This window comes from Morone saxatilis, unplaced genomic scaffold (genome assembly GCF_004916995.1).
Source record: "Morone saxatilis isolate NCDOM2014 unplaced genomic scaffold, NCSU_SB_2.0 Contig3, whole genome shotgun sequence".
In the NCBI taxonomy this organism is placed as follows: domain Eukaryota; kingdom Metazoa; phylum Chordata; class Actinopteri; family Moronidae; genus Morone; species Morone saxatilis.
The window spans coordinates 772,144-793,149 of NW_023339873.1; the positions used below are offsets into that span (position 1 = coordinate 772,144).

Consider the following 21,006-nt stretch of genomic DNA (forward strand, 5'->3'; position numbering starts at 1 on the left):
TTATTTTTCTGTATCAAATTTGACGTGAAATTATGAATCAAATCCTGAAAGAAACAGAAGCTGTTTTATTTTATTATTAATTTATTTTAGCAATAAAACTTATAATAAGACAACTTTTACTGCTTCTATTACATTCTGGTCAATATATATAATACAAATCAAAGCCTCTGCCTGCACTTTCAAAATAAAAGCGTCTGCCAATAAGTTAGATATTTATGTGTTTAAGGAATCAAAGTCTTCTACCAGGATTTATTTGTGTAATATTATTTTATAAATTGAGCTTTTAGATATAATTCTTTGTAATTGTTGTTCCTGCTTTTAAAGTAACATGTGCTTTTATTTTGGAAGCAGACCTCGCCTGGGTTCCAGATCCTGGACGCCTTCCAGCTTCATATAAATCATCCTGCAGAGCGCAGAGCAAGTAAAGGTTCTGATGGGAACACATGCAGACATGAGTCCTCCTCCCAAAGACGTTAAAAATGAAACTGAAGCTGGGACAGCAGATGCAGTTGGGACGGGGACCAGAACTTCCAGTGGGGTCCGGGTTGCAGACGGCACTGTAAACGGGTGTAGAGCCAGGAATGGGGCTGTAGACGGAGCCAGGAATGAAGCGGCAGTTACAGACGGACAAAGACCACCACCCTGCGCCCGCCACCCCTGGAGCGTCCACCCCAGGTCCAAAGACCGGCGGTACCGCAGCAGCCACCGGTTGGTGCTCCACTACCTGGTCCCCTGCATGAGCTCCTACGGCATGTGCATCATCGACAACTTCCTTGGGAGCAAAACCGGGGACCGGATCCTGCAGGAGGTCCAGGAGCTCCACCGCGCCGGGAAGATGCGGGACGGCGAGCTGGCCAGCAGGGGGCTGGAGCGGACCAGCAGCATCCGCGGGGACCAGATCGTCTGGGTGGAAGGGAAGGAACCGGGCTGCGAGAACATCGGATACCTGCTGTCCAGGATGGACAAACTGATCACCTACGCAGACGGGAAGCTGGGAAACCACAAGATCAGAGGGAGGAACAGCAAGGTCAGTACCTGGTCCTGGACCCACAAACACATGCAGACCCCCCTGACCCACCCTGACCCCCCCTTACACCTCCCCTTGTCCCCCTCCTCGTCCCGCCCCGTCCCCCTATCTGAGAGTTATCTGTGCTTAACCTGCAACCAATAACATACTAACATCTTCCTCACGATCAGATATCCACTTTATGACAAATACTGAATACTATGAAGTCCACTCAACGTCCTTTTCCACCTTTTCGCCCCTCCTGTCTGCAGCTGAAATACGCACTGTCAGACCGACTGCCCAAGCTGGACACCCATTTCTTTAAACTCTTATAATATTCCCGTGTGGGCCTGCTGTCATTGGCACAAACACGAAGCCTCCACGTAGAGCGGGAACAGGATCAGTCACAATCCAAGGGCACTGTAACCATGTGGGCTGAACGGGGGCCGGGGTCTCAGAGTAAAGAGGCTGAAAAAGCACATTAATAACCACAGGTTTGAAATTGATGATTGATCAATGATTTATTGTATGCATAAGGAAGGTGTGTAGATGTTTACTATAGCAAACAAAGTAAGTACAACTGGAGTCATGGAAATAACACCAAGCAGATAATCTATTATTATTAGTATTATTAGTATTATTATTATTGTTATTGTTATTATTGTATTATTATTATTCGGGGGGCAGGACTGAATGTGGGTCACCGTTGCTTTTTATTCCCCAATCTATAAAGATATAAGAAAACAGTAGCAAAAAGTTATTAACAGCAATAAAAGATATAAAAGAATCAATAAGAATATCAGTTCAATCCCTGCAGAAAGGTTGGAATGGCAGCACCCCCAATTCATATTTAATTAAATTATTATTATTATTAGCATTATTATTAATTATATTAATATACATAATATTATCATTATTATTGGTTTATTATTTATTATTATTATTATTATTAACGGCATTATTACGAATCCCTGTTTTGGGTCCTATCCAGCTCTTATCAAGCTGTTCTCAGTTCCTTCCGGGCGGCGTGGTCAACTCCACGTTCAACTGTTTACTTCCCCTCCGCGAAAGGGGGAGGGACCGGAGCGCGAGGGAGGGAGGGAGGGAGGACGCGCAGCGCGGAGGGAGGGAGGGAGGGAGGGAGCGCGAGGGGCTAAGCATGCGAACTCCCCGGAGTCGCTCCCATGGCGGCGGGCACGCCCCAGCCGCGCGGGCAACGTAGCAGAAGCGGAGCCACTTTTAACCCGGACCAAGCTGATCCATCAATACCGATATAAATTCGTTATTGATTAATAATCCTCAGCCTGTACAGTTTTGTGAATTACAGCTCAATTGATTCATTCTCACCTGGAGCCTCCCTTGATTACATATTATATATAATTAATATTAATATTATATTATATTATAATTATATTAGATTATATTAGATATTAAATTAAATGATATATTATTGATAGATTATAGATTATAGATTATAGATTATAATAATAATACTAGTGTGTGAGGTTATTGGGAGCTCTGACGTGTGTTTCTACAGAGGTGTGAGAAAGTGAAACTCCCCCAGTGAACGTCTCATCCAGCACGTTCACCCTCACCCTCACCCGGAAATCCGCCTTCAAAGTAAAACCTCCCCAATGCCGATAAAGAGTCGGATAACAATTATTTTCAACTAGACAATTATAATTTATTTATAAAGTGATTGTTTAATTAATTAAAATATTTTTTAAAAGCTTTTTGCATGTTTTTCCATCAGCAGTCCAAAACTCAAGACATTCAATTAAATTATAAAAACGTATTATTATTATTATTATTATTATTATTAATAATGTTATTATTATTATTTATGGATTTTGAAGGTGAGTGCATGTTTTCTGCCCCAATGTTTACATTTATTATACAGCACAAAACTAAAAGCACTGAGTGAAAGTAAACATGATGAGCGCTATATATATATATATTTATTTCATTACTTTATTATAATTACCATCAGTTGTCCCCGACAACCTAAACATATTATTTGCTGTATCTCTAAAACCTCCCTGCTGTACTCCAGTATCACTGCGTCTCCATGTGAACTCAACCAGCACAAAGCTACTGAATGTGAACCGGACAGTCACATTATTATTATATTATATTATATTATATTATATTATAAAGGATCAATAAACAGGATCAATAAACAGATCAATAAACAGGATCAATAAACAGATCAATAGACAATATAGAGTGATGGTGGTGAGTTCACACTCCGGATAAAGTGAGGAAACACCTGGAGGGCTGCGCTCATGTGCGATGCCTTTATTTTGAAATCGCTAACCGGAAGTGGTGCGTTAGGATTCTGGCCCCTTGCCGCCAGTGTCCCTCCTCAATAAGAGCTCGGTGACAGCGCGAGTCAGTCTGCAGAGAGACAACCAGCGAGTCCGTTATCGATCAGAGCGCAGCTGGCAATAATCGATCAGAGTGATCAGAGAGTGATCAGAGAGTGATCAGCTCTCCCCTGTCAGTCACACAGCCTCACTCCGCTCTGTCAGAACTTTGTGCCCCCCCCACCGCGGTCAGGATGCCTTTCATCGACCACGTCTCGGACTCGGACCTGGAGCGCTTGGCTCTGGACCGGGTCGTCCCGGGTCTGCTCGCCTGCGGGTTCTGCTACGTGGACGGTTTCCTCGGGGAGCTGGCCGGGGACGCCGTGCTGGATCAGGTGAAGGACATGCACCGGTCCGGGGCGCTGCAGGACGGCCGGCTGGCGGGCTCCGTCCCCGGCGTCCACCGGAGGAACATCCGCGGGGATAAGATCCGCTGGGTGAGCGGAGCGGAGCGCGGCTGCGAGGCGATCAGCTTCCTGCTCAACCTGATCGATAAGCTCATCTCCGTGTGCGCCAGCCGGCTCGGGTGCAAGGCGATCCGGGAGAGGTCCAAGGTAGGGTTCTGGATCCGGATCTGAACCGTTTTATAAAGTCTAGTTTTATTCTTAATGATCTGCCAATAAGGTTGAAAAGTAGCACAAGTTTTAATCAATCAATTATATTGATCACCGGATATTGAACCTTTGTAGAGGTTAATCAATATGTAATCAATATTGATTAGATATTGATTAGATATTGAGCCTTTCTCATTAAAGACCAGGATCTTGTAACTATTGGCTGTAGTTTGTTAATGAAGATAAAATGTCCTGTAGTTCTGCAGACACGTTGTAATCAATAAATTAGTGATGCTGAGACAATCGTTTAGTATTAATCACCAATCACATGTCATCAGTCTGGTATTGAACCGTGTGGTGCAGCTCTGGTGTTTTTATTGATTTATTTAGTAAATAAAAATACAAAATAAAACTGCAGCTTCTGTGTAAACAATCCAACATCCGTCTGAAACTGGAGGAACAGAATTATAGATAATGTGCAGCGACGCAGCGATAACCGATAATCAATAACTACCTGATTCTCACGGCCGATATGGATTAGATAACTGATCACTGTTGTATTTTAATAATAAGTTCATAATGTAGTTTCTGCACAGCTGATGATAAATGAAGAGATATAGTGAGCGAAGATGGAAGATTTAATATTTAATGACTATTCTAAACAAATCTGACATCACTGTTGTTTACAACAACAACAAACAACAACAACAGCTCTGACTCCTCAAATGTTCATTAGTATTTTCTGGTACTTTCACAGAACATAAAGTCTCAATTGTTTAGCAGAAGAATTTAAAATAAATAAGTTTTAATATAGCTGATCATTTATAATCCTTTAAATGTCCCGTTATCGGTTGATCATTTATCTGCCCTGATGATTATCGTACATCCCTAATAATGTTTGTTCTACCAGCTGTAGTAGTTGAGAAAAATGTCAACAAATATGTGGATTTAAAAGTTAATATTTAATATTGTTACAGATTTAACATAAAGCTCTGGAAGAGTTTATTTACCGTCTGAAATATGATTCATGTCGGTGGTCGAGATCGGATCAGAGATCTTTGACTTAATGTTGATTAAAGTTGTATGCAGAATAAAACATTAATAAGTGATTTTTAATGACTAATAAAGAGCCAATATGCTGCTAATAAGCAACTAATTAATAAAGAACGGTGGTCCCGTAGACGTCGGCAGCAGCTGGAATCAGCAGTTCTCAGAGTGCAGAGTCTCTGTGTTTTCATTTTAGTATGTAGGCCACTTGGCAGCAGTCCAGCGACCCTCCTCTGGGCCCTGAGCCAAAGCTTTTGGAAACTACAACAGGAAGGACATTTACTGGATCACTGGGGTCCTGTGGGCGTCCTCCACTGCGGCGGTGGCGTGTAGATAAATCACTCGGGCAGGCGTGTTCATGGCGTGTAGAGCGAATACGTGCAGGAATTAGGCGGATCTTTCCGGAGTGCGTGAACCTGAAACAAAGATGGCTTCTTCCAACGTGCACAAACAGCGGATCAATGAGTATATAGGTTCCCAACCCGAGGGCCCCGACCCCGACTAACGGTCACCAAAGCTTCGCAGGGGGTCGCGAGGCCTTCTTGATTTTAAACTTTAAACAACCGAACAGCTAACGGAACAATGAGAAGATAAAAATAAGCCTCTTAAGTCTTTATGATTGTTAAAAGTATAATTAATACATAACACAGACAGAGAATTGTATTAAAAGTTCCTAAAAATATAATATAATATGTAAAAAAATTCTAATCTCCTCCAAATATTCCTACAGTGACATTAAATATCCATAAAATATATATCGGTTTGAAGTCACAGTGCAGGACACTGGATGTTGGACTGTCATTGTTTGTCCATCAGAGAGACGCTGGCGTTGATCAAAGGAAGCGATCAGCTCGAACCATTACGATGGATCGGTAGTGAAAGTGTACTCGACATTACAACGAAACCTTCTGGAACAAACACCCAGGAGTCTCATTTCAACTCAGGTTCTCATCTTTAGTCAGCGGTTTTTATTGTTTAATCAGCGTTTTTGTCGTTTTTTAAAGCTAAAATTCGGATCGTTTGCTGCTCGTCAAACGTGAGGATTTCTTTTGTCAGACAATAAAACGGAATATTCTTTGTGTTTGGGAGAGCTGGTGTGAATTACCAATGGGACAATAGACGGTGGTGGATTTCCGTTATCAGGAATACCCTCACACAGAACTAATGTAAAGAGATTTTAATGCCACTTTAAAATGATTATCGTGATAATATCGTATAACTTTCTGACATTTTATGGACCAAACAAATAACTGGTTAATAGAAAACACCTGGAGGCCTGATCAATAATATATATTAGCTTTAGTCCCATTTTAGTGATTGGATTATTGATAGACTGAAAGTTTCCTGTAACGTTAGCTTTTCATTCATCCGTCTGTTTGTTTTTCACTTTTGATTTAGTTTTAGTCTCAGTTTCTTTTTGGAAAAGCTTTTTTTGGTTTATTGTTGTAATGAACTCAGAGGATATGAAACACACACACACACACACACACACTCTCATAAAGGCATGCAGTCGCAGCAGTGGACATTCTCACGTACACACTGATTCAATTATTCACTCTCTCTCTCCTCCTCAACATACACTAATGCTCGATCGCTCACGTACACACACCCACTGATTTACAGTAGCACACACACACACACACACACACACACATTCCCAGCATTCCCGCCCCGTCTTCACATGTGTACAGTAAGCCCTTATCATTGTGTGTCTGTGTGTGCTATCAGATGGGACTTCTTAAGAAAACTGGTCAACCCAGTTACAATAGGAATACACACACACACACACTTAGTTAAACTAAGTTATTTTCTTCCTCAGTTTTGTGCCGTCACGTATTTGAGAACATTTCCAAAACTCAGCTCAAACTATCCCGTCTGAAGTTCTGACCGTACTTTATAACAAACGGTTGGATCCTTCCTTACTGACATCACTGTTGTTTACACAACAACAACAATAAGTTTCTATAAGTTCATGCACGAACGGATAATGCAAGTTCATCAAAAAACTTACTTTGGCTTTCATAGAACATCAAGTCTATCAATCTGTTTGCTCAAGAATTTAAAATAAATGATCATTTATTGTTCATTTAATGAATTACTTGTACACAAACAACTTTATTATCGTCTGACTTTCTCTCTGACGTAATCAATAATAATAATAATGACCATATGAATTGGTTCATTCAGTTTCAGCCACTAATCACTGATACTCTGGGCTGAGATACTCTATGTTGTGTGATCAGTGTGTGTGCTGTTGGGTTGGATGAGTGGGCTGGTGCGATGATGTGTGTATTTCTGCCTGTGGTGGTTGTGTGGGCTTGCATGCCGATTCTGTAAGGCCCGAGAGGAGAACAGTTGTGGCTGCTGAAGTGGATCCCGGGCGCGACTGCCAAAGCCCTCACGCTGCCACAGGCGTGCTCGTGCCCCGAGTTAAACCCATCAGCAGGGTCTGGAAACTTGCAAACCTCTGCACACGACCTCCCAGGTAATCTTCCTCTCTCCTCCCTCCCTTCCGGTCACGTCCCACAAGGATAAGATAAAGTCCAATTCAAAACAGCTCGTCGGGAGGCGTTTTTCGTTTTGAGTCGGTGGTATCATTTGCCTCTGCCGCCCAGCCCTCCGTGTTGTCTCTGCATGTTTTCACTGCCTGAGCACTCCATGATATGATGTGTTGTCTGGTGTGTTGTGTCTGTGTTGAGTGCGCCCGCACCGCTGTGTAAAAACAGTTCTTGGCGTGATTTGTCTGCTTCCCTCAGCTCGCCCGGCCTTCGGTTTGGGTTGCAAGGTCGGGCCGGCCTCTTTATCAGCGCTGGCGGGTTTTGTCGCATCAGCCAGCCGGAGGGCAGACCCGACCTACGTGCGGCTCTTTGGCATCCGGTCGCCAGCGCTGCTGCAGGGGCTCGACCCCCCCCACCCTCCCACCAATCCTCCCTCATCACGTTTACAGCAACAGAGTGGGCGGTGGCGTTGCATGCGGCGGGTGTGTAAACACAGACGCTGACGTCAGCGGGGTTACTAAAGGTGTGTTGTTGTTGATGTTGCGTTCAGGGACCCGTGTGTGTGATGGGGGTTAATGTGCGCCTTCCTGTATGCGGTGTGATCGTATAGTAGCCGCAGGGAGCAGGATGTGAGTCTCCGTGGAGCGTGTAGAGCTCCTTGCATGCTTTAGTTTCACAATAAGAGGCGTTTCACAATAAAAGCCCTGTGGAGAACGGGGATGGTGGCAGCGGCGGTTGCAGGTGACACCAGTGAAGTCCTGCTGTAGTGCAGTTTTGTCTCTTTAACGTGTGTCCGTGCTCCCGTTAAATCCGTGATCAAACATGAAACGGGTACATGCGTGCGTCACATAGAAGCTTTAGGTGCGTGTAATCATCGGGGTCAGGTGGCCGCTGACGTCAGTTAATCAGGACTGTTGGTACCTGTCTGAAGAGGTTCTGTTAACAAACGTTTGTTTTAATGAGGGTTCGGTAAGACGAACCAAAAACCTCCTTATTGGAATATGTTGTTATATTTATCATATTATAACGCTCTGAAGGACTTTTTTCCTCTTTACATTTATTGGTTTATATTGAGACTGACTCAGAATCACATTTTTTCTTCCACTTAACGGGATGATTTTACTGTTATATGAGGTTTTATTGTAAAATATAAAGTTAAACTATACAAGGGCCATAAAACACATATTGATTTTGTTTGTTATTAAAGTTTATTATAATAAGTTTTCTGTAAATGAAGTCAAATTTTCTCATACTTTGACTTATTTGTACTTAAAAAAACAAAACTTTTAAATATAAAATACAGTGCTTTAAATTTTGCTGCACTTTTTATAATTTTCTTTAATATCACAAATAAAAACCGACTCTGAGGCTCTGCTGACGTGTTTTTGGTGCATTTTATTGTAGATATTCGTCTTTCCAGTAAACAAAAGACAGTTATAATGTTGGTTAATGTTAATTGTCATTTTACATTGCATAATGATATTCAGGTTCCCTTAATGCAACTAATAAAAACAAATAATATAAACACTGTTGTGTGTGTATATATATTGTATTTGTTATTTTTACGGTAAAAACTGTCAGCCAGAACTTTACTGTAATAAATATAATAGAACTTTTTTTTACTATTACAGTAATAGTAATAGTTTTAATCCATATCTTACTGTATAAATACAAGTTTTTACCATCAACAGAAACAGTTTTGTTGCACTGTAAAAACTGTCAAACAATGACAGTAAAAGACTGTAAAAACTGTAAATAGGTTAAAGTTTCTGTAACAGTAAAACTCTGTGATATCTGATGGCAAAACCTTTGTTTATACTGTATTTTAAAGTAATTTATAGGGAATAAAGTGGTTATTTGAGCAGACTTTAGAGAATATCAGTGTCAGATAACGCGCAGTGAACCGACCTGTAATAACCTCTCAGAGGATCAGCTGCTGGTTTTTCCTGGAAGGAAATCCACAGTTTGTGTCGACTTCGACGTGTTTGTGAATCGTCTGCTGCTCTCGGTTTATCAGCCGCTTCCTGTGCGGGTCAGAAGGTCTCAGCGCAGCGGGGAGGGGACGCAGGGACCCCCCCCCGCCCTCCATCCTGTCTGTAAAAGAAAGACATGATTTAACACGCTGCAGCTTTTTATTGCAGTTTATTAGGGCTGAAGCTCAGAAGTTGAAACTGTTTTCACCTTTTTATCTACTTAAATATTAGTATCGTGAGTTTTCAGTTTTCCTGCCGTTTTTAATCTTCACTGATGTAAACAAACCTTTAACCTTCTAAAAGCAGACCTACTGCGGGCGGCCATTTATAGCATCATCCTGTTTAAATCAATCTAAACTAACAACTATAATAACTAATAACAAACACACCCTCACGCTGTGCCCTCTGGGGGACGTAACTCCAAGAAATGACATCACAATAAACAGAAATACCAATGCAGGGTTAATAATAAGACTCAATAATTGTTAATTAATTGTACAACAAACACTTTCTTCTTTCTTCTTTTAATTGTCTTATAGGGAAAAGAATACATTTTTTCTAAAAATCTAATGAATTCTGCTTATTTTGAACTTTGAACTGCAGCCAAAGTCATGTTACTGTTAGAGGAGAACTGTAAATATAAAATAAAGCAAATGAAGGCGGAGTGTCCCTTTTTTAAATGGAGTTAAATGTATGAACAGTAGGCCTACCAGTAAATATTATGACCGTCTCAGTAAAACTTGTGGAAAATTATATAAAGAGCGGGAACCCCGTTACGACACCAGGGGGGACTTCATCAGAAACAAAAACAAAACCCCCAAAATACTGAGAAAGTGTCTGAATTATTATCTCCTATTTATGATTAATATTGTGACTATAATGACTTTGTGATCCTGAGTCAATATTGTCAGAAGGTTTCTCATTATAATGACCTCCAGAACTGTCAGACATGGTTTTACAGCTCACTTTATTCACCGCTTCAACGTGTTTTCTGTCTGAGGTTGACAGAAACATACCAACAACTGCATGAAAAAATAAACTACTAACTTTCTTAAACAAATTCAGCTTTTTCCCAACTGGCGACTCGACTCTGCCCCAAATATCTGCTGTTTAGTCTGTAACGCGTCCCCGAAAGTAGCCTAAGTCAGAACACACAGACACACAAGAACATGAACATGCATGTATGCAATTTGTGTACGTGCAGCTGAAGCCGTATGCATTCAACCACAACACACCGCTGTGACACATCGACAAGACGTATTGGCAAATATCCACCCACCCACCCACACACAGGAGGAAGTTGGTGAAGATGTCTGTCAACATAACTGACCTTTAACACATCAGCTTTTATTTTGAACAGAAACCGTGTCAGCAGTGCTTCCCTCTTCTTCTTCTCCCTCACTAAATCAGGAGCTGGATTAAGCTCTTAAGTACACGCTATTGTATCATAGAAGAAAAGATGAAAACTGGTAAAAGAAGTACCTTCAGACTTTGAGTTAGTTGTTGTTTAAAGCCCCATTAAAGCTGCAGTAGGTAACCTTTATAAAGTATTAGTTCTATTTGCTGAAGCGTTCGCTGTATCCTGACAGCAGAACATGTATCTGTTTCCTCCCAACGGCTGCTGTGAAAAAGGTCCATTCAGAAGGTCTAATCAAACCTATCTTGTCCTCTGTGTGTGTGTGTGTGTGTGTGTTCAGGCCATGGTGGCGTGTTACCCAGGAAACGGGGCCGGTTACGTCAAACACGTGGACAACCCGAACTTCGACGGGCGCTGCATCACCTGCATCTACTACCTCAACAAGAACTGGAACGCCAAGGTGCGTTGAGTCACGATGTCGTGGGAGAGCAGATTGTAGTGTTTAACGTTGCAGCTGGCTGATGTTTGTTTGTTTGTTTGTTTGTTTGTTTGTTGATCAGGAGCACGGCGGCATCCTCAGGATCTTTCCCGAGGGGAAATCATACGTGGCCGACATCAAGCCGCTGTTCGACAGGCTGCTCTTCTTCTGGTCCGACCGCAGGAACCCACATGAGGTGCAGCCCTCCTACTCCACCAGGTAACCAATCAATCAATCATTTTATCTCCCAGTCGGGGTTATTGATCCACTGATTAGTTTGTGGATACGAATGTAAAGTGCAGCCTTTCACTCAATGACCTGAAAGTGACTTAAATCGTTACCTTACCTTCCATGGCGTATAACACTGAGTGACTATAAATTCATTTCTTTGCTTCTTTAAAATAAACAAAAAGAATAATTTAATTAAAGTAAAAGAAACAATATCAGTGTAAAATTTGTAAAAAAGGAAATAAACTCCAAAAATATATTTAGGAAAACAAAACATCTGCATGTCTGACTGGAAGCTGCTGTCTCTCCTAAATGAACTGACAGAGTTTATAAAGACATTAAAGTAAATGATTGTTTTCTGATGCTGTTAAAAGTTGGTCTCGATCTTTAATCTTTGGAAACAGGAACATCGGTGTGTATTCTCCATTATGATGAGTGAACTGTAATCTGATTGAACTCATTTAAAAGATGCTCGTTTCCTCCAATGTGACGGAAAAAAGGATTTATAATGAGAAACTTTGTTATTCCTTCATTAAAATGACTTACAGAAAATTTTTTTCCGTCACATTGGCACAAATGAGCTTCCATAGTTAGTTTCTGTCTGTGCTGTAATAAAAATACACTGAATAAGATGCTGATAAAGTGTATTTATAAAACTATCAGAGGACAGAAACACTTCATCCACAGGTATTTGGCGCCACCTTCTGGTGTGAATGTGTAACAACAGTTTTTAATTTCGGTGTCTTAAATGGAGGCAATATGTTTATTTCTATTTCTCTCTTCAATGAATGGAAAACCACGAATGTCCTGAGCGTTCAGCTTTGATTAGCTGGTGTTCCTGTCAAATGTATAAATATATAAATATATATTTCACTGCACAGAAAACTGACGTCTGTGTTTGTGTTTCAGGTACGCCATCACAGTTTGGTATTTCGACTCTGAGGAGAGAGCTGAGGCCAAGAGACGCTTCAGAGACTTGACAGGTACATACACACACATGTTTATTCACCTTCTCAACGGCTGCTGTCTCTGCAGTCCGTTTTAAAAAACACATACAGAGAATTTATTTCAGTCTATAATTACACAAACAAACAATGAGGCCAAAAATAAAAAGAGCAGTAGATTTTCCACAGCGGTTGTTTTGACATGAAACAGTCGGGTAATCACAGCTTTCAGCAGTGACACTAATTAAGGCTTTACCCTTTACCCTACTGTCTACAAAGTAAAGGTCTACAGTCGCCACCAATAATAGTAATATTAATAAAACAATAAATGTACATTGATCCCAACCTTTTCTATGTGTGGAGATATCTTAAGAGGAACGATGACAGACTGCAGACACACACTCACTTTTCAAAGTCACTGTTCAACTGAGAGAGTACTCGGTGTCAGCAAGTAAAGATGAATTGTGTAAATACAAAAGATGCATTTGGAATAGAAGAAAACATGTAAAAGGTTACGTACAAACGGCAACAAATCAAAATGCAGTAAAATCAGAACACAAAGATAAGATATGGTTTTATTAATGCTTATAGTGACTTTTAGCAACAAATCTCAAACCAGTAACATGTTAGTGTCTCTTAATCCTCTCTGACTTCCTGTTCAAGCTTAAAAACACAAACAGAGATTCCGTTTTTAAAATAATTTCCTACATTTGAACATAAAAGTGTAGAATAGTTATAGACTGATTAGTTTAGTTGTAGTAAGCGGTGGATCGATATTGATGTTGTATATCAGCACAGGCCAAAGAAAAGTCAGGAATATTCTTTTTCTATTGGAAATCCAGCCATAAGTTCCCAGCAGGATGTACGAGAGTTAAAGCTCGGGGCTTTAAATGCCGACTGATGGGACTACCACCAGCTCTAATGTGATGGTTTTACATCCTGAGACTGACCTGATATCCTGATGTTCTGTGTTTCAGCCTCCACCCAGCAGCAGGGCAGCAGCTCCGGCTGATGGAGAGCAAACATGGCTGCCTGGTGTTTGATCTGCGGGAGAGGACGGCACGATTCCTCAAAGCTTCTGGAAAAGCTGAAAGAAAAAGGACCAAAAAAAAAGTATTTTCACTGTGTTCTGGACTCTGAGGACTCGAGGGTCCGTCGGGGGCTGCAAACAACAACCTGCTGCGTTCAGGTGACCGGCAGCCGCTCTGGACTTTTCCTGCTTTACTTTGTGCAATACTCTTTGCTGACTAAGGGAAACAGCGGACTGCACCTTTAAAGCTTCAGCACGCTTCACAGCAGAGGAGGAGGAGGAGGAGGAGGAGCAGGAGGAGAGGACAGTGTTTACAGAACTGTGGAGAACCATCGTGGAGCTGTTTACTAGTGAATGACAGATTGTGGGCTGGAACTCACAACAGGATGTGTTTAAATCTGCATAACTTTATAAACTGGTGTTTGATGCTAACGCAGGCCGGCGGCGGTGAAATGACCACGGAGAGAGACAGAGTCTGCTTTTCTGTGCAGATCAGTTACGAATTACGAAGAAAAAAGAAAGAAGAGTTCATTTTGTTCATGTTCAGCTCAACAGTCCTAAGCCCCGCCCCTTTCTGCTCTGTGCTCCAATCACAGTTGAGCAACCCTCGGCCAACTTCCTCCTTTTCTGTACGTAGATATGCTATATGCTAGGCTAATCTTTATGTTGAAAAGACGACTACACTAAAAAGATAAACGAACGTTAGCTAACTTAAGATGTGACTAAATGTCTCTTTTACGTGTGGTTGAGCACGCAGCATAAACACAGGAGTACATACAGGAAGCATTAACTGTTAACTGTGGCGGGACTTATGGAGGGTCAATTTAATGTCTACAACATTTAACCTGTAGTAATAATAAGACAATCTTAATGTCCACTTACTAGCTTTTTTTACATCTTTGCACTAAGAAAACTGTGTCTGCAGGAAGACTGAGTCAAGGTTGAAAGCTCCAAAAAAAGCTAATAAGTAGACCTTAAAAGTACAAAAACCCCTCGTCCAAACATGAACCGCCCGCACTCACGTCCACAGCGACAGTCCATCAATCAATCGTTTAATCGTCACGAGGACGGTCCGTACGCAGTCTGTCGGATGAAGCTCGCTGACGGCAGCTTGCTTTGTCCATGTTAGCAAACGTTAACCAGCTAAAACCACAATCTAGTCCACTATAGTAGCTATAGCTCACAGAGACTGTAGTCTCTGAGCTCTCACTTTGCACTTTGTGGTGGTGTTAACTAACGTTGCACACTGAAGGGAAAGCCTCCTTCGGTTTTAGAGAGGAGTCCACAGGTTGTTATTTTAAATGATTAATACATAAAAAAGAGAGTTACGTCTCTTCTTTTGGGACTTTAAACAAACTTATGAAACATAGTTGAATGTGTGTTTCCACTCTGAGCTGCTGCTGCTGAGCGTTACGACTTTGTGATTCCTTCCTTCACTCTCTCCGCTGTGAGTTTTTGCTCCTGAATCTTAAAATGGCCGCCGGCGCTGCAGAAGGACGAAGAGGAGAGAGATTCCACTGATGCAGCAGATTTGACGGGCGGCGTGTGAAGCGGCTGTCACAGACCGACTGTATGAGAGCGGATGAATAATTGATGCTCCGTTCAAACGGCTCTTCGGAGACGTTATTGAGCCCCGAGTCGCCGTCCTGAAAGAATAACGCTCGCTGCCAGCGTGCGCCTTTAAAACTGATGTGTCACTCCGACTGCAGTTAGTGTGTCTGCTGGAAGAGAGACCTTCTGTCTCGGTCCAGATTCTATCAATGCTCTGTAAACTGTTTGTGACACAAACAATAAACGATGCACAACGTAAGACCCTCAGTCTGGTGGAAAGTGAGTTTTCTTTAGAGTTTTCTCAACTTTGTGGTCGAATCTGAAGCTGTAACGTTCATATTATATTTAATCCATAACAATAACAGAGAACACCTGATAAACTGCACGAAGTCTGTGTACAAACAGGAGATCTGGATGCATTTTAAGCAGATTATTATTGATCAGAGATGAGTTTTCCTGATTTTAGGGAACTTTCTATACAATCCTCTGTCTCTATTATGTATTTGTTTTTATTTTTTAACAATCATACAAACTTAACAGGCTTCTTTTTTGCCAAATCAATAAGCTCTGGGTATTTGAGCTGCATACTTTAGGCTGTTTATCAGACAGTGAAGGCTCTGTGAATATAGCTGGTTTAAATTATAATCTAAACTATAAAAAATAACAAATTAAGTTACTCTCCTTCCCATAAATGAAGGAAATGCTAAACTATAAACCAACTGTGTCTCTTTTTTAAAGTTTTCTTACACCCCTTAAAATCAAGAACGTGACCCCTAGTGAGGGCCCCAGCCCCCAGGTTGGGAACCACTGCTTTAAAAAATGACCAGAATTTAGGATTTAGTGGCATCTGGTGGTGAGATTGCAGATTGCAACCAACTGAACACGCTGGGAAGAGTAAGTAAGAAATAATGTGGAACGTTTTCCCAAATCTACAGTGCGGCCTGAATAACGAACAATCTGTCTGTAGATAAAGTTTATAAAGTTCCTCCTCACTCAATAACGAATTTAAGGGAGTTTGGTGATATCAGGGTTGCTAGTTCAGACTGCTGCTGCTGATCTCTGCAGGTAAAAGAGCACAAACAGGTGATTCTTCACAGACAGCAGGTTTCTGAAGTGGATCACAGGTTAATACCAGCTGTAAACAGTACAATACTTACATTTTTAACAGGTAATTAGTAACTGTATCAGATTACATCTTTAAAGTGACCCTGCAGTTATTATATAAGTGCATATATATACGAGCACCAATCAGGATTCAGCAACCAAAAACACGTCTGCAGAGATATTTCATTAAATTATGAAGCTGTTTTGCGTGTCACCTTCTTCTACTTTAAAATATATAACTAATATATATATATATATAAAATTATAATTAAGCATTGTTTAATCTGATCAAACTATGGGTGCTGAGGCTCCTAAAATCTGTCAGAATGAGAAGCATTAGTTCATAAAAATGTTTAAACTTCTAATAAAACTTATTTCTATGAGCACACTGAGATTTATGGCAGGAAAGACGGTTTGACTCATTTTTTAAATGAGTTTTATCTGGTAAAAAGTTATAAATTGGTGTGAAATAACTATTTTAAATAGACTAAGTTATTCTGGACGTTCAAATGAATGAAAACACCATTAAATATTTAATATGACGTCATTATACAGACAAGCACACATTGGAGTTCTGAGTGAACTAAAGATCTGTCTTTATGGTGATTATTGCATTTTTAATCATTAATTATTATTATAAAGAAAGATTTGAAGCCAGGTATTCAGGGACTTTCACTACAGAGTTGGAATCAGGATGTGGTTAGCCTAGCTTAGCATAAAGACTGGAAGTAGGGGGAAACAGCTAGCAGTCCAAAGATCAATAATACTTCTAAATTAAAGTAATTAACACGTTTTACCTCGTTTGTTTAACACAAACAGAAATGTAGCTTTAGACCGAGTTAAAGGAGTGTAAGCATCTCTGCTGGTTGCCTGGCAACATCAAAGTGACAACAGCCAATCATAGGAGAGCATGAACATGTAAGCCTTTACTTCAAAATAAGAGCACGCTGTAAACAAATCAATCCTCCAACTGCTTTCAAAGAAATAAATAATAACAATAACTCATCAATCATCTGACTCAGAAAGACAATAAGAGTATTGATCAGAAAGTGATCGGTTCTTTTAAGAAGCCCAAAAGAGCAAAGCAGAGAGATTTTAACTAAAGTCCACTAACTAGTTTGTTATTAACAATACAGATTAAACTAATACTTTTTCAGATTAATCGTCATTGATATTCTAACAGTTTTTGTAACTTGAGTTTTTAACCCCTTAATGACTAACGACTGTATGTAGCCTGTTCAGAAAACCCTCGCAGATGTTCCTCTGTTGGAGGTGGAAACTGTTGACACATGTGGCTGCAAGACAATAATCACAAAGTTTAACATCAATTTAAGATGTTAAAAACCAGATTTACACTGGATCAAAGCACATTCTACTAAAACTCAGAGGGATGAATAACGTGGCGCTCAGACTGAGAGAGTGAGTTTTATTCTGATATCTGAGTGAAAGAGAATGAGTGCTATGATATTGTGCTGCAATGATTCAATGGAGCTTCAGTCTCACACATCAACAACAGCCTCACATGAGGATGAAGATACAGACAGATCGAAATGGAAGACGTCTGCTACATCACTTATTCTTTTAAATCTCTGCAGACCAAACTCCATTTAAAAATCCAGCACTTTAATCCTAACACACACGCTGACAATCATGTGAACAATGTTGCTTTTTGAGATTTTCTGCCTCATTCTGTGTTTAATCATAAGTCACTACTGGTTACTGGTTTTATCTCTCATAGGAACACGTTATATAATGTCTCTAAAGTTCATGATGACAATACTGGACCATTAAAATGCTACCTTTTTGTTCTGGAGGTGTTTTCCTGGACAATCAAAAAGAAACCCTGGTAATGACTAAAGAAAGTATGTTCAGAAAAACAAATTAAAAATGTGTGTTTAGCTCAGTTTGTGCTTTAAGTGCAGTAAATACAATTATAAAACTGTTCCATCAGAATCAGAATCAGAAATACTTTAATAATCCCAGGGGGAAATTATTTAAGGCTGGAGCAACGTAACAGGCAGCATGCAGCTTCGCGCATGCGCACTATTTGACGACACTATTTGATGACACATTGATGGGTTAAAACAGTTAAAATGCATTATGTGTTTTTAATTCAAGAAGCTGTTGAGCTGTAGCACAAAAACAAGAAATTAAAGGCATTAAACTCAAACTGCTGAGTGAGTAGTGAACACAAGCTCTGATGAAAGGATCTGAACTCACCTGCAGTTCCCACGTTGATCCTCTGGATGTCTCTGTAGCTCCACTCTGCTGCAAACACTCTTCACTCTGTGGGAACAACTTCTGATAAAGATAATGTTTTAATACCGTTACTGTCTTCTATTAACATATCTTTCTCTTGTCCATGAGTCTGGTTCTTCTGCTTCTTCTACACAACACACTGCTGTACCTCGCACCCAACAGCAGATATCGGTTAGTGCTGCAAAACTTTAAGGGGATGTAGACCAGGGTCCATGCAGAAAATGTGACGTTTAAGAGCAAAAATATGAAACAGAGACATCACCTTCTCAGCCTCACCTGGCTGGAACAATCACCATGTGAGCACAATATAAACTGAATACGCTCCTTGGTTCTGTCCGCCACATCTCACCGTCTTCTTCTTCTCGCTGGGATTCAACACATGAACTCACTTCAGCACAACTGCTCCACACCAAACTCCATTTAAAAATACAGCAATTTAACACTAACAAGCTCATGGACAATCACATCTGCTTCCTAAAGCTGAGAGCTTCTACGAGTCATCAACTACATCAGTGTTAACTAAACATCTAGACCAAACTCCATTGAGCAATCTACCTGCAAACCCTCGTCACAGGTTGTCTGAGTGCTTAAAGCACAACTGTTTCATTTGAATCATTCCTAGAGGCCTTTAAATATAGTGCAGTGTTTCATACGTTAAAAACAAAGATTAGAGAATTGAAAACCATCTGTTTGTGTATAATAAATCGATATTTTTCCTCTTTCTTATCCCATTAATCATCGTGCAGCTCCACAGATCTGTTCTGACTCTACAGTCTGTAAAAGACTCCAACGATCCCACAATGCACCATGAAACAGAGAGAAGGAGCGCCGGTCGTAGATAAATATGATCAATTTAATATCAGTTCTCTTTAGAGCTGCAGACAGTCAGACAGACTCCCTGCAGGAACATCACAGGACTGATTCCTCTTCAGGAACTTAAACGTCACATCGTCTCTCCAAAATACCCGTACAGATTTTTGTGATGTTTTGACTTCTGGTGCATGTTGGGAATTAGGGAGATCCCCCCCCCCGTGAAAGGCCAGGATGAAGAAACCGGTGAGTTTTCATCTCTACCGCTTTGTTTCATCACCCGTCCATCACGGCCGATGATGAAAGGCTGCTCGTTACGCCTCCGGTGGACGACGGACGCTGTCGGATCTAAATTCCACATCAGACCTCCTCACTGAGACGGACAGCCAGAGGTTATTAGGAGGAGCTTCAGGTTCACCTCCTCTCTCTCTCTCTCTCACACACACACACACACACGCACACACACACTCTGTGCCTGTGATCTATGATTCATGTGCGCTCATTTAAAATAGTGTGAAATATTTAAAGTTGGCTGGTCGGCCTCGGAGGGTCGACTGACTGACCTCTCCGCTCTTATTACTGCAGGAGGAGGAGGAGGAGGAGGAGGAGGAGGAGAAGGAGGAGATATGATACGGGCAAGAAAGAGAAGAAGAGGAAGGTAATAACAGTGAGAGAGACGAAGAGGAGGCCTGATACAAAACAGGAGTGATATATGGATGGATATCGGCTCCGTGGATCAATAGTTGCCTGATAATCAGACTGAATTTAAATGTTCGGTGCCGACCTGTTTCAGTGGCTGTTTTTACTCGGAGATATAACAGAAACACCGAATATGTCTGCGTGGAGGTCAAGGTCCTCTGTTCAAGCCACAGTTTCAGTTAAATAACTTCTTCCTCTAAAGGTCCAGACAGAGTTTAATGTTCGAAATGTTCAGTCTGGGTCCTCAGCACATTAATAATCAGCTGTATATTAATAATATTTCACTAACTGTTGGACAATAAACAAAATGGCAATTTAAACTGGAAGTTGACACATTTCAACTCCCAGTGAGCTGATTTTGATTCATTATGAGTCCATTTTGAGGCTGTGGTTCTCAGCCTGGGTAAGAAATATACACAGTCAGCATATATTTTAGCACTTGGATTACCTTTGTTAAGAAATGTAAAGTGTCCAAGTGTCAGGGACACGAAAACACCTTTTGTCAAATCCTATAAAGTCTGTATGATTGTTAAAATGTATAATAAATACATAATACAGACAGAATTGTATACAGAGTTCCCTAAACAGGAAATAATCTGCTTAAAATTCATCCAAATCTCTGGTTTTACACTGTAAACGTTCACTGTTTGGATTCATTGCACAGTTTCGATATAATATGAAACATCCATAAAATATGTCACTGAGTCAGTTTACTGAATGATAGAAAGAGTCCTTAAAGAAAAAGGTTGGGAACCAGTGATTTATATGATGAACACATAACAACAGCAGCAAGACAAAGGTCAATGACAAAACGCTGTGCAACAAAATAAATAAAACAAAAAAACGGCAGCATAAATGAAGAAATTTGAAGAAATATGGCATCTGAAACATTTGCACCAATGACATTAAGTTCTCTTGCTTCCCGGTCCTCCTTTAATCCTCCCTCTGTGAGTTAAAACTGAAACTTCTTGTGTAAATTGCCTTAAAATGTCAGAAATGGTTTTAACATCATACTCCTCCATTGTCCCAATCAGCCAATCAGCTGCTGAGATATCGTCCATATAGCTGATTATTAATGCTAATTATGCTAATTGCCCAACAT

General features: G+C 40.7%; 1 protein-coding gene across 2 annotated transcripts; it reads left to right on the forward strand.

The window, feature by feature from the left end:
• Positions 1–351: 351 nt before the first annotated feature.
• On the forward strand, positions 352–15,292 carry egln3 (egl-9 family hypoxia-inducible factor 3). 2 transcript variants are annotated; one of them, XM_035674412.1, is made up of 5 exons: positions 352–1,027; positions 11,142–11,261; positions 11,362–11,498; positions 12,417–12,490; positions 13,429–15,292. In XM_035674412.1, exons 1-5 carry the CDS (start codon positions 434–436, stop codon positions 13,461–13,463), a joined length of 960 nt encoding a protein of 319 aa, XP_035530305.1. In that variant the 5' UTR covers positions 352–433; the 3' UTR covers positions 13,464–15,292. The 2 variants fall into 2 exon arrangements, with proteins under 2 accessions (XP_035530305.1, XP_035530306.1); XM_035674413.1 differs by lacking the exon at positions 352–1,027 and adding an exon at positions 3,357–3,926.
• The last annotated feature ends 5,714 nt before the right edge of the window (positions 15,293–21,006 follow it).